At 40.8% G+C, this 13,911-nt stretch overlaps 1 protein-coding gene across 2 annotated transcripts; it reads right to left on the bottom strand.

The window, feature by feature from the left end:
* Positions 1 to 1,247: 1,247 nt before the first annotated feature.
* On the bottom strand, positions 1,248 to 13,203 carry SC5D (sterol-C5-desaturase). Of its 2 annotated transcripts, none has more exons than XM_042475874.1 (5): positions 13,062 to 13,203; positions 10,769 to 10,986; positions 7,996 to 8,128; positions 5,489 to 5,589; positions 1,248 to 4,462 (listed from the first exon to the last, which is right to left on the bottom strand). In XM_042475874.1, the coding sequence occupies exons 2-5, from the start codon at positions 10,976 to 10,978 to the stop codon at positions 4,013 to 4,015; spliced, it is 894 nt and encodes a 297-aa protein (XP_042331808.1). In that variant the 5' UTR covers positions 10,979 to 10,986; positions 13,062 to 13,203; the 3' UTR covers positions 1,248 to 4,012. The 2 variants fall into 2 exon arrangements, with proteins under 2 accessions (XP_042331808.1, XP_042331809.1); XM_042475875.1 differs by having other exon boundaries at positions 13,048 to 13,156.
* Between the last annotated feature and the right edge of the window lie 708 nt (positions 13,204 to 13,911).

Genomic DNA, 13,911 nt, shown 5'->3' with positions numbered 1-13,911 from the left:
CTAGGCACTGTTGTTATGGGAGATGAAAGCTTCTTGGTTAAGCAACACCTGTTTGTGGACACTTCTGGTAGATGTCAGAAACACAGCACCTGCTCCTATCTTCTATCTGCAACCTTAGTTCCTGGAGGCCCAACAAAAACTGGTTTGGAACTGTGAGCAGCCTGCAGCAGCGGAGCCATCTGCTCAGGAGAGGAGGAATTTCATCTTGCATGAATTAGTGCCTGAGTCCGCTTCGTTCCCTCCTCTCTGTTTTTTGGATCCCTTTTTCCTTTGGTGCCATTTTAGTTTAAGACTGAGGGCAGGCACATAATCAATACATATTGTTAATATGTCCAACCTCCCAGACCATTTTAGGTCTTCTCAAATTTATGAGCCATTAATTTTATAAGCAATCTGCTAACCATGTACTACTCCACCTTCTAGTAGAATGCCATGCATACGTGGCAAATAATGCTTGGCTAGAATGACAGGAGTTACGTTTAGTGCTGTTAGACCAATGATCCCCAAACTTTGATCCTCCATGTGTTTTGGACTTCAGCTCCCAGAATCCCCAGACAGCTGGGCCAACAGGACTCCTGGGAGCTGAAGTCCAAAACATCTACAGGACCAAAGTTTGGGAACCGTAGTGCTAGACTATTTAGGTTACTACTGCTAGACTGCTCACCATCCAGTCACTATAAGTACTGGGTATAACGGTGAAGATTCTACACCAAGGTTATCTAGTGTTAAGTCTGTATGCAAAAACTGCATTCATTGTGCTAAGCAACCCTTGTGTTCAATGGAAATGATATGCAACTGACTATGCCACTGAATGCATGACCAAATGCAGAATGGTCATCCTACACAAAGCATGTGTGCACATCCACATGCAAGGCTCATCAAGACTGAATGTACAACCTGACAACCTTCAACTGAGTATGGCCAGTCAGCTTTGGACAAAAATAATAGCTGCCAACAGACACTTCAGAAAAGGCCTCCTGAGCATAGCAAGGGCCAAAATACATTTAAATGAGCCCTGACAAATCTTCACTATGAATCCATCAGACGGACTGAGAATTGCACTGGTGACATTATATATTCTTTGAGTTTCTTGCAAATAGTGTCTCATTGTTGCAGTCCCTTGAACTTCTTTGCCTAAAGACTCTGCATTTGCTTGGTGGGGCCTATGGGCATTTTGTGAGCACACATTTTAATAACTGCAGAGGTACTTGAGCGGCACAGTCATTCAAATCTCTCTACACAAAAAATAAATCAGAAAGTTCACCTTTTATTATTTATCACCAAAAAACAAAACAAAAAAACCCCCACACGCATTAGTATGAATGATGGACAAAGATCAACCCCCATTCACAAGCATTAGGATATCATGTTCATTTACAAACAAGAACATGCAAAACCTTGTCCATTTTAGTTTGTTCCATGGCTGTAAGGTTCAGAAAGTTTCAGGCAGAATATTTGACTTAACCATCAAAACCAAGATGGATCTAGGTAGGGTTAGTTTTGAATCCTTTCAGCAAACATGTTCCTTTGGCACAAGCAGCAGGAGGCTGCACACATTTCTCACAGGCTTCGCGATTGATAAAAAAAGAAAAAGAAAACAAGATTCTCTCATTGCGTTCCTTGTCCTATTTGCTCCACATCAAGCCAGCTGACATCTCTATGGCAACAATTAAATGAATACTTCATGGCACCAGCGGTCCCTTTTCCAGTTCTTGGTTTTCACAAATCCCTACCCTGAGTCACACACAACCTATGCATGTGTGTATGTGATGTAGCTTCAACATTGAAGAACATGAGGATTTTAAAAGGAAAAACACAGGGGCCAGGATCCAGTGGTGTACACCTTCCACATCCAGTGCTTCTGTCAGAATTGGTGATCCCCAATTTACAGTTGCCCATATTTCCTGGCATCTCTCTCTGAAAGTCTGGGAACCACTTTGGAGCAGGATTTTGGTGCTCTGGAGGGCTGCAACAGGAGAGGGAGTAGGGTAAACCTCCCAATTCTGTTCATTTTGGATATAGAAGGATAGATACCCTTAGACCTCGGCCAGGGTGCTGAGCTCCTTTGGCAGGGCAAAGTTATTCATCACAATTCTGTGCAGAGCAGTAATAAAGGGAAAACATTCATTTAAACATTCTGAATTCAGCCTTTGGCATCTATAGGGATGTAGATAACAGAGGGGTAAATGTACATTTGCAGGGACCATTGGGATCGACAACAAGGCCATGTGCTGCAAAGGTGTTTTTGCAGACAATCTTTCCACCTGATTCCTAGCAACACATTTCCATGTGCACGCAATAGACTGAACAGCTTAAAAACAAAAAGTCCAGTCTCTGGTGAGAAGTGTATTTGTGGTAGATATCTATAATTAGTATTTGAGACCTTATCTACTTCTCATGGATAGAGGGGATGAATCCCAGGGATGGGGAGGGAGAAATAAATAAAAGGAGGAATATTCCAGGTGCAATGAACTTGTGGTTTCCAGGGGCTGCCCATGTCAAAGACCCAGAAAAAAAGTACGGTAACCATCCATGCCTCAAACCATGACCCTGTTGTTTGCCTTTGTTCTCTCCCCCAGAGAGGTTTGGTTTTAAAATCTCCTTGGAGAATAATGAGAAAGTTCTAGATGCAGGGAAACACACTTACCTTCTAGTTTACTCCTGTAATTTAAAACAAAACAAAACAAAACACCCACGGCTTTATAAGAGAAGAACACACTCTTCCTTCTCACTGACTACAGATAATTTTGTAAGCATATGTAACATTAATAGCAATCATGCTTTCATCTCCTGAAAATATTTTTAAAGGAAAGACAGCTTCCACAGTCTACCTGGTTTAACTCACACACACCCAAATCCTTCAGAAGATATAATTATCAAACAGAACTCCTTTTTGCATTGTCTCCAGAACTCGACAAAATGCATTTGTCTTTATCAAAGCAGTAAGGACATTGCACAGTGAAAGTTTGGCTGTTTAAATTAGTCTTTTGGTGCTTAGACTTCAAAGTTACACATGTTGAAGGGAGACAAAGCTAAGCAGACAGCTCGGGAAAATCTGCTAAGAAAAATGCACCAAAACAGTCTCCTATGAAAGCCTTACTGAAAATAAATTTACTGGTAGATTGAATCCAAGGGGTAGGGCAGCTACTGCCAGTCTGTAAAGTACTGGAGCCAACTCCACAAAGAGATTCTGCTTATGTTTTTAACATAAACCAAGAACAACAACTCAAAGTATTCTGAAAGCATCTTGGAAAATCCTTCATAGTTCCTATATTTTACTTCTCCTGCTGTGACGCTCTTGGGTAAGGGATATTAAAATACCCTACAAGTGTCCATTCTACCACATCAGTGACACAATACCCAGGCATACTATCAACTTGTTGTAAATCTCCTGACAATTTAAACACACACACACATTTGGACATCCTTCTGGACATACTGTACTCCACAAGAGGCTATTATTCTTAGTATCTCACTCCTTGATAGAATGGTGCACTTGGAAAACTAGTGCCCCATTTAAAAGAGTTGATACCTACTCTGAAAGGAATATACAATGAAGTTATCATGTGACCCTATCCCAATTCTACATACCTTCATTAATACAGTATAGTCCATTAGCTGTACAACAGCAATTTGCACCCTCTTACTGGAATTACAAGTGACCTACGGCTAAGTATAGATGTGAGACTCCCAGCATTAGCATTATGCAGCAAGTCTGAGCATTAGCATTATAGTTTCATTCCGATGGCAAGAGGATAATGTCAGGTTTCATTTCCTATGTATCAAGCAAGGACCACTCTTGGAATTAACATATCATCACTGAAATCAAGAAGTACGGTTTCTCCATTAGTTATCAACAGCAAAGGCATCGTTCAGCACATAGATCTTATTTCTTTCTGCTTCTCCAAGCAGGGTCCTCTTTACAGAATATCATGGTTTCATCACCAGGTGATGCTATAGGAGAGGGGAATGCTATTCATATACAGTTCTTTATGCACACATGGTATTCAGCCTATTTATTTTTAAAGTTGTCTCCTAATATTTTCTCCTCTCCATGGCCATTTCTCAAATTGTTCAGTTTGCTTTCTTTCAGCTTTTTCAAGCAATCGTGAGGACCTTTCCCTTCAAAAGAGGAAGGGTTTTTGTATGAGCCTCCTATCCTATCCCAGAGTGTGAAATACTGGCCATAATTATAATCAAAGTACAAGTGGTGATCCGTGTGATGGGCAGACCCATTGATAACCTCCCTCAGTAGGAAAGGAACACGGTAGTCCCCGTCGTGAATGGAGATTGTCCAGATATTGACAAAGATGTAGAGGCCCAAATAGGTCACCTTGTGCAGAGGAAAAAAGAACGGGTAGATGTGATAAGGGGTGCTTTGAAGGAAGCCATCAACAGGGTGGAAAGCATGACTTGCGAATGGAGTCGGTATCTTCCATGCATGGTGCGGTTTATGGAAACGCTGCGAGAGAAAAAAAATGAGAGGAATTAGTACTTCAATCTGAAAACATGGCCAAAGCAGTATCTTCTGTGCTGGGGTCTCTCCACCAGCCACAGAAATGATCACCTGCATTGATGAAAAGGATTTTTTCTCTGCATGTTGCTCACTCAGACACCAACTTTTGGGCTCTTGCCACTTTCTTTGCTCCACAATGCCAAATCTCTCACTGGATTTAGTAATTGGGCCCTGAAGTGACTTTAACAGAAGAGAAGTTGATATGGTTTGTGCTAGGCTCAGTGTGGTAATGTGTGCCTGATTCTTACTCTAACCCTTTAAATTAAAGGCTTCTAGTTAAATAATAAAACAACAGACCTTTCTTGGCTAGCAGGCAGGTTAAAGATCTAGCACAGAGCCGGCTTCATAAATATTTCAACATAAAAACTCAGACAGAATCAAAGTAATATATTTCTCACAAATTCTTTAATTAATAGTTCACTATACCCTCAGCTCTCATCAAACCAAAACTTTATTCCCACCTGAATCTCTCTTAATCTTATGAAGGTCTCTATCCATAACTAGCTCTAGCTCTATTCCTGACAGTTAGTTAATCCTATCTTGTACATTATTTCCCCTGTTAGATTCCTAGAGCTTTTAGCTGTGGAGCATTAAACATTAATAAAAATAATAATACATCCCCTTCCCCACTGCCAATACCTTTTTCTTGTGTGTACTATCTTATTTAGACTCTAAGCCTGAGGACAGGGAAATGTCAAATTAACTACTCGTAACCCACTTTGGGGGCACTTTTGGCTGATTGGCTGAAGGGCAGATGGTATTTTAAATACATGCATACTCTGATATACATGCTGAAATCAGGTCATTCTTCATCTGTAAGTGGCTGGTCTACTTTGGAAAAAAAAACTGGTTCAGACTCTTTTCAAGATCATCCCATAGTCATTACTGGCAGTTAGAAGATTCAAATACCTCTTATCTGTACACATGGCATGCAACCAGTTTTTAAAGCAGATTTTACCCTCTAATGCATACCTTATAGAAGAATTTATGATGGAGAAATCGATGAATCCAATAAATACACATATCCGTGAAGAAGAGAAAAGACAGCATGCTGACGATAACACCAAACCACCCTAAATAAATTGGGGGGAGGGGGGGGAAGAAACCATTTTAAGTGTTAGTAGATTTACAAGGCACCCATTTGTGAGAACAAAAAAATTGTTCAGTTTCAGTAACAGTTCCTAACATTCATGTAGAAAAGACTAATTTCTCTGAGCCTTTGCCAAAACTGAACACTTCATTCTGAGAAACTAAAAGTGTAGGACGATCCAAGCAGGGAGAGTCAACCTTCCACTTCTTGTGTCCTACTAAGCCTTATCAATGGGGCAGAAAAGAGATGAGGTGATTTTTCCCTTTCTTGGTCTTTTGTAGCCCACTTCTTGAATATTCTTTCCAATATTTCCAATGAAAGAGACCTAATTAAGTACATCTTTTCTGGGTCTGCTGTACTTTTCACCTGCTTGACAGGTATGTTGAGCGGGGAGGACGGGCATATCCTGAATCTAAAGCATACTAAGCCTCCTCTGATCTGCCTCTCAGAATGGTACAATGATGTGGACAAAGGCATTGTTTTCTCCATGACAAGGTGATGAAATAGTACTCGGCCCAGACAAACACAGGAGTTCCCACAGTTCAGGCTCCAATTAATCATGCAAAGTTACAAGACTGGTTCAGAGCAGCACCAAGCATCAATTGCTTGCAGGGAAAGGGATGAAAAAGTGAAGAGTTGGCTAAAATGTAAGAAGAGATATACTGTATAAGAGCAAAGGCCTGTCTAGTCCAACATTTTGTTTCATAGACACTGGTCATTCAGGGAAGCCCACCATCAGGAGATGAGTGTAACCACACTCTTTATTTTGTGCTCCCTGCCTGTGTTACTGATGGTGACTCGCAGCCATCTTAACTAGCACTCATTAACTGCCACATCCTTCATTAATTTATCCATTCCGCTTTTAAAGCCATTCAAATTGGCAGCCATCACTGCATCTAGTGGGAATGCATCCCACAATTTTAACTGCACACTCTGAATAAATTATTCCTGTTATCTGTCTTGAATCTCATGCAATTTAGCTTTACTGGACGATTCTCTGTTCCAGTATTACAAGGAAGAAAAAAATCTCATTTACTTTCTCCAAACCAGGCATAATTTTATAGATTTCTGGCACTTCTCCTCTCATTCACCTTTTCTCCCCTAATATTATAACCTTTCTTTGAAAGGCAATTGCCCCACTTCCTTAACCATTTGACTTGCTCTTTCCTGTCCCTTTGCTAGATCTACAATATCCTTTATTATCAAATGTGGTGACCAGAATGTTACAGAGCATTTCAGATGTGGCTGCACTGTAGACTGGGGTAAAGGAAGTATGATACTCATTACTTACTTGTCTGGTCACTAATGGGGTACAGGTGACTAAGATATATATGTGTGTGTGTGTGTGTGTGTGAAAAGGAGATCACTAAAAACTTTGAGAGTTGCATTTTTCAGATAGTCTGACTCAAATAACATCTGATAATATAACTAAATTAGCTGAAATTTGTTCCACTACATATTGGCCAAGAGAAGAAGAAACCCAGGGATAAATAAAACAAGCTTAATGCTTGTTTATAAACAGCTGACACATTTTGAAGTTCTACTCCTCCTTTATTACCTATAAATTTAAAGAAAGTCAATACAGTTCTTTGATATTTGAACATGTAAAACAAATTACATGTTCAGGAGTCAAAGATACCTGTGGCTGGCACTGAATTTCTTAAGAATCTCATCTCTTGGCTGCGGAGCAAAACTTAGAAATACTTCAGCTGTTTGTAAAATATTCAACATATTTCATTTGGCAATAGAGGTCTTGTTTCTTTCTCAGCTGATTTAGTGTGGTTGTCGCTTTATGTTGTACAAGTGGTGTATAGGGATGTCCTTAGCTTCCCTAAATTTGGGGAGAAAAACAGCATGTAAGGGGATACAGGGGGATACCCAGCCCATTGGAAAAGACAACTCTCACAAGTGGTTGCAATGACACTGCAAACTTTATTTTTTTAAAGGAGGGAACATTGGAGAGCACTTATCTTCCTCTCTTTGTTGTTCCAAAGCACTTCTCTTGGGAATGTTATCCTTGCATACACTTTAAACATGCACTGCCCTTGCCAATTTACATTTTAATCATAGTGTTTGAAATCTGGAACAGGAAAAGGCAGGCAAGGAAAGGGTTGCACATCCTACCTGCCATCACTTTTGCACTACCAATTCTCTTCCCCACACTCCATAGTTGCTTTTTGGAAAGAACTACAGTTTGGGGATTTTGATTACATACTGCACATGGTAAAACTCTGAGAGGGAAGAAACATGTAGCCACCCTAAGTGGAATAAATAATGCCTGGTGTAAAAGAGAAACGTATCAGACTTTTAATATAAAGAAAGGGACCAAGACAGACTTTTGAGATAGAGAAGATGACTTAACAGGTGATACCCTGGGCATGTTCCTTACCGTAAGGAGAGTCTTCAATGTTGTCATAGAGCTTGCTGTAGCCTCTGACTTCAGCAAAGAAGATGGCAACAGTAGGGACACTGATCCATGGCAAAGATTTGAGCGTGTGTTTTATCTCACGTTGCACTTGATTCTGAACACAAAAACAGACACCTTGAAAAAGCTGCTAATTATATAGCTCTTAAGAATGTTCAAAGCAAGTACTATCTCAGTTGCCCTGCTAACAAGACAGCCAGAGAGAGATAGAGTAGTAATATTATCCCACACAGCAATTAGATACAGTAGTTAAGACAAGGGCTGCATGATGCCATCTCCTCAGTCTGCAGCTCAGTTTTATGCCATACACAATCTTATCTTGAAAGTGTCCTTATATTAAGTACACTGCAATTTTGTCATCTGCAAAGCAAGGAAATAATACAGCAAGTTTCTCAATCTATGACATGATTAAGAGGCCTCCTTCTACACAAGGGTGGCTTAACAAATTCAGAAAGGGAAGATAAAACATTTCCCCTATCGATAATATTGTTTGGGACTGAGCTGGCAGTGAGACAATCACCATTCTGCATATGCTTAACCAATTTTGTTAAAAATCAGGGAGATATCTCCAGTTCCTGTGGCCTTCCCTAGTGTTACTTCTTTCACCAACATATGTTTACATCACTATAAAGCTGTGGGACCTCACCTTCTCATCTTAATCCACAAAAGGAGAATTTTCTTTTGACTACAAAGACCCATGCTTCATAGCTAGAGTTCATGTTTGCAATCTGTAAGGATCCATGTTACATCCCTGGTACCACCAACATTAATAGAGTTCAGAGCTAAAGTTCATGATTGCATAAAAGGTTCCAAGTTCAATCTTTAGTACATCAAACTTAACTCATAATTCAGAGGTAAAGTTCATTCTTACATGCAACACGAGTCAAGTTCACTTCTCGGTATTTCCAAGCTTTAAAAGTTCTCAGACACTACTCTATTAGGAAGACCCTTCCCAGAGGTTTAAGAGAGCTGCTGCCAACCAGAACAGACAGTACTAAGTTAAATAGACTTATGTTTTGACACCTCCTTATGTGGCTGTTTTATATGTTCATGCCCTAATAATCCTGTCTGGCCATCACCTGGTTTTATATTCACAAGCAAGCTTTTCCTCCACCTGAGACTCTGATAACATCTTTATTATCAGGACTCATGTCCCTGATAAACTTCCACCAGGACCTCAATAACTTTCACTCAACTATCAACTTGAACCTAGACCAGTCAACAGGTTCACTTTATAGAGGCTTATAATGGATGTATAAGCACTACTTTATACTGGAAACTAAAGACTGCTACACATATTTGTATGTTTCCAGACTCCACCAAGAGTACCGCACAGAAATCACTCTTACCACAGCCAAGCCCTAGAATCCCATGACATATGCTCAGGCCTTTCAGACAGAAACAGACAATTCAAGGATTTAAATCAGGTATTTCTCACCCAAAGATGTGAAGGAGAAAACAGAGAGGCCTAAAAGGCCAGAGTGGTACCCATGAATAATCCACTACGTGACAAATTCAGAAGACTCCTGATTGTCACTAATAGTCCAGAACTACTCACAGTATTTATTGGTACCCATCCTAGACAATAGTACTTTCCTCTTATAGACCTTTGGTGTGCAGCCTGTGGCTGGAAACCTGTTGGTTAGTCCCAACAAAAGCTGACCTATTGAATTAATTGCTGAATGGTGAGGCAACACATAGGTAAATCCCATTGATTCAGTCACCCTGTTCTAGTTGGGACTAATAGGATTTAAAACAATATTTACTTATAGTCACTACTTATTGTAACAAGGTTACATGCCAGCAACAACAGATCTTGCAAGAGAGATACAGACAAAGGTATCAGACATCGTTACAGATTCAAATGCCAATTATGTTGCCCCGTCATTGCTGCCAACAGCCTAATGTCATCCATAAACATCAGGTTTATGTTCCATCTTCCATCCTTTCAAACAATGCCCTCCTGAATTCTTTACAAGAGAAAAAGCATACATGAACCACAAATCCGACATCAAAAATGACAGCTCAAAAATATGTGAAGGCACTTGGGCATCCTTCAACAAAAGAGGTTTAAAGACAGATTTCAGTGCAAAACAGTCGGGCTGGACAATAGTTCAAGGGGTTTAACTCTAACTCCAATGGCTTCAAATAGTGACAAAAATGTTTTTGGCATACTACATGTGTGCATCAGCATATCGTTCAAAGAACCACAAGGTTGTTTCCACACTGAATTTGATAGTAAGTCACTCATGAAGGTCAGGAGCCCATGAGGGATAGTAGTCAGTACTGCAACAACCCAACAAACAACACTTGCATACAGAGATTATAGAGAGCCAGCATGGTGTTGTGGTTTGAGCAATGAACTATGACTCTGGGGACAAGGGTTCAAATCACCATTCTGCCTTGGAAACCCACTGGATGACCTCAGGAAAGTCATACCTTCTCATCCTCAGGTGGCAAAGGCAAACCCCCTCTGAACAAATCTTGCCCAGAAAACTCCATGATAGGTTTGCTTTAGGATCGCCATAAGTCAGAAATGACTTGAAGGCACACAGCAATAATGAATTGTTTGGATGCAGGACACCAGAAGAATAAGAAGTGCTGAATTTGTCATAATACCATTTCTTTTCTTCTTTACACCAGGTTTCATCAATCAGATAGGGAAATCGGAGCTCAAACTCATTGCTGAATAGAGAAATTTGGGGAAGAAATTGCTCTCATGAGCTCCCCGACTTACCTCTAAAAACTGAGGATGGTTCTTTAGCGAGTGATCAAATATGAAATAGTAGCTGAGGCTGCCGAAGAGCAGATAAATTACAAGTGCACCGAGGTTGGTTATGACAAAGAGACTGAGCAGCTGTCGAACAGGAGAATCTTCCAGCCATGTTGCTGGATAGACATACGGTGTCAAAACGGAGCTATCTGCACAGGCCAGGACAAGATCCATTGTTGTACCTGCAGGAGATTGCATTGAAAGGAAGAAACATGATATATCAAACCACAATGTAGACTACAATAGAAACAAATAAGCTCTTGATTCATTCTATTACTGCCCTGCAATCTTCTGGGAATACACATAATTTGAAATAAACCCCAACTTGGCTACATAAGGATGTCATCTTTATTTCTTTTGAGGAGGCAAACACTTCCTTCACATATCCAGGGGCAGCCAAATAGCAAAGTCCAGTAACACCCGAAACCCACCAAACAGTAATCTCTTTATTGGGCCATTCAAAATGCACAATATACATGTTGAAAGCTTTTGAAGCTCAGGTATGCTCAAGAGCAGTGGTTCCCAAACTTTGCTCCTCCAGATGTTCAAGATTTCAAGTCCCAGCATTCCTGGCCAAGCTGGCTGGCTGAGGCTTCTGGGAGTTGAAGTCTAAAACATCTGGAGGGCAATGGGGGGTATTGCAGTGATATGTTTGTTATGGTTTAGAAGGTAGAAAGGTGTAAAAATTAATTTTAAATTCAGATTTGGATAAACGAAACAAATTCTAGTACCACATAATTTGGAGAAAAACATATCTAGAAGTAATAGTCATATTTTAGCACTTTTGGACATAGCAGCAAATCAAAGTGTTTTGAAAGTCAGTATGAGAAGACGTTAAACCCTCTGTGACTCTCTGCAGCATATTCCTTGCAGGATCTTGTCATCCAGCCATATATGCTGTTGCCACACTGGAGAATTAATGCAGTTTCACACCCCTTTAACTGTCCAGGCTCTATCCTATGGAATCCTGGGATTTGCCATTTGTGTGGTGTGGCACCAGACCTCTCTGACAGATGGATAAAGACATCCCACAGAACTACAGATCCCAGGTTTCCATAGCACTGAGTTGTGGCAGTTAAAGCAGTATCAGACTGCATTAATTTTGCAATGTAGACCCTAACCTAAGGGCGGGTGCACATGGCAGAACTAATGCACTTTGACACCGCTTTACCTGCAATGACTCAGTGCTGTGCAAATTACAGTTTGATGGGACACCAGAACTCTCTGACAGAAGGCTAAAGATGTCCCACAGAACTACAGATCCCAGGTTTCCATAGCACTGAGTCGTGGCAGTTAAAGCAGTATCAGACTACATTAATTCTGCAATGTAGACGCAGTCTAAGGTTGCGGAATCAATGCACTTTGACACGGCTTTAATTCCCACGACTCAATGCTGTGCAATCCTGGGATTTATAGTTTGATGGGACACCAGAACTCCCTCACAGGGAAGGTTAAACGTCCCATAAAACTACAGTTCCCAGAATTCTACAGCATTGAACCATGGCAGTTAAAGCAGTATCAAACCTGATTATTTCTGCAGGGCAGACGCAGCCAAGGACCAGCAAGGAAGAAACAAAAAACCTGCCTGTACTCCCTTTTCCATCTTCCTGCCATGGTTCCATCCTTACAACATCCTGGGATGTGTAGTTTTACAAGGCCTTTACCTTTCCCTGTCGAATGGTACTGGTGCTTCACCAAACTACAAATCCTAGTTTGTGGTAAAGATGGATCCGTGGCATGTAAAGCGGTATGAAACTGGATTATTTCTGCAGTGTAGATGCACACTGCAGAATTAAAGCAGTTCGACCCCAGTTTAACTGCCATGATTGCAGGGTTTGCAGTTTTGACAAAAGGGCCCAAAACACACTGGAGAAATAATCCAGTTCCAAACCGCTTTAACTTGCCCTGGCTCAGTGCTAGGGAATCCTGGGAAATGTAGTTTTATGGTGGCTCTCTCTCTCTCTGACAGTGAAGGCTTAGTCTCAAAAACACTACATTTCCCAGAATTCCCTTGGTCTCAAACTAGATCATTTCTGCAGTGTGTTCTGGACCAATAAAGGGATTGAGACTGTCAGGGAGCCTCCCCCAAAACGACAGATCCCAGGGTGCCTTGGCAGTTAAAGCGGGATTAAACCTGGTTATTTCTTAAGTGTGGATGCAAATATGATGAGAGACAAGGACAAAGTAAACCCAAGCTTTATCCCAATGGAAAAGGAGGCCTAATAGAAGGAAAAAAGACCTACTTCTCTTCCCTTACCTGGGCTCAGGCAACCCAGACCCTTCCTCCTCTTCCAAATGAAGCAGCCTCAGGCTTTGACGCAGGTAAGCCTCGCGAGGGGGCGTGGCCCTTTCAGCCGGCCCCGCCCACGCCGCCTCCACCAATCAACGAGCTGCAACTGGAGAGGGGGAGGGGCGGGGAAAAGAAGAAGAGCCGTCGCGCGACGCTGGTCTGTTGCGTGACGTCAGTGGCGCGTGGCTGCGGCGGAACCCAGGATTGGACGGAGAGTCCCCCGATAGGGCGGGGCGTAGGAGAGGGGAAGGGAGTTAGTGGGAGGAGCTTTGCACGGTGGGCGGGGCGAGGGGAAACGGACTCCAGAGTATGAAGGGGAGGGGCAAAGGAGGGAGGGAGGGTATTACTTCAGAGTAGCTGTTTCTTAATGAAGGCAAAGGCAATGGCAAAAGCGCCACTGAGGGAACTTGGCAAGAAAGAACCCTGACAGAGTCGCCATAAGTTGGAAATGAGTTGAAGACATAACAACATTTATGCATATATACACACACACTTATTATATAGGTATATATTTATGTATACATATTATTATTACATTCATATATATTATATATTATTTTATAAATATGCACAATATATATATTACATATATAATCATATTTATATTGTATATGCACATATATATTATTTTATATATATATACATATAATATTTTATATTATATATATATATATATAGCTCCATCTGAGAGAGGCAGGAAAATATAAATAAATATATATACACACACAAAAAAAACATATATATATATATATAATACGTATCTAATATATATCTAATATATATATATATATATTATGTGTATATATATATATAATAT

The sequence above is a fragment of the Sceloporus undulatus genome, chromosome 6 (genome assembly GCF_019175285.1).
Source record: "Sceloporus undulatus isolate JIND9_A2432 ecotype Alabama chromosome 6, SceUnd_v1.1, whole genome shotgun sequence".
NCBI lineage: Eukaryota > Metazoa > Chordata > Lepidosauria > Squamata > Phrynosomatidae > Sceloporus > Sceloporus undulatus.
This window is presented reverse-complemented; position numbering and strand designations above follow the sequence as displayed.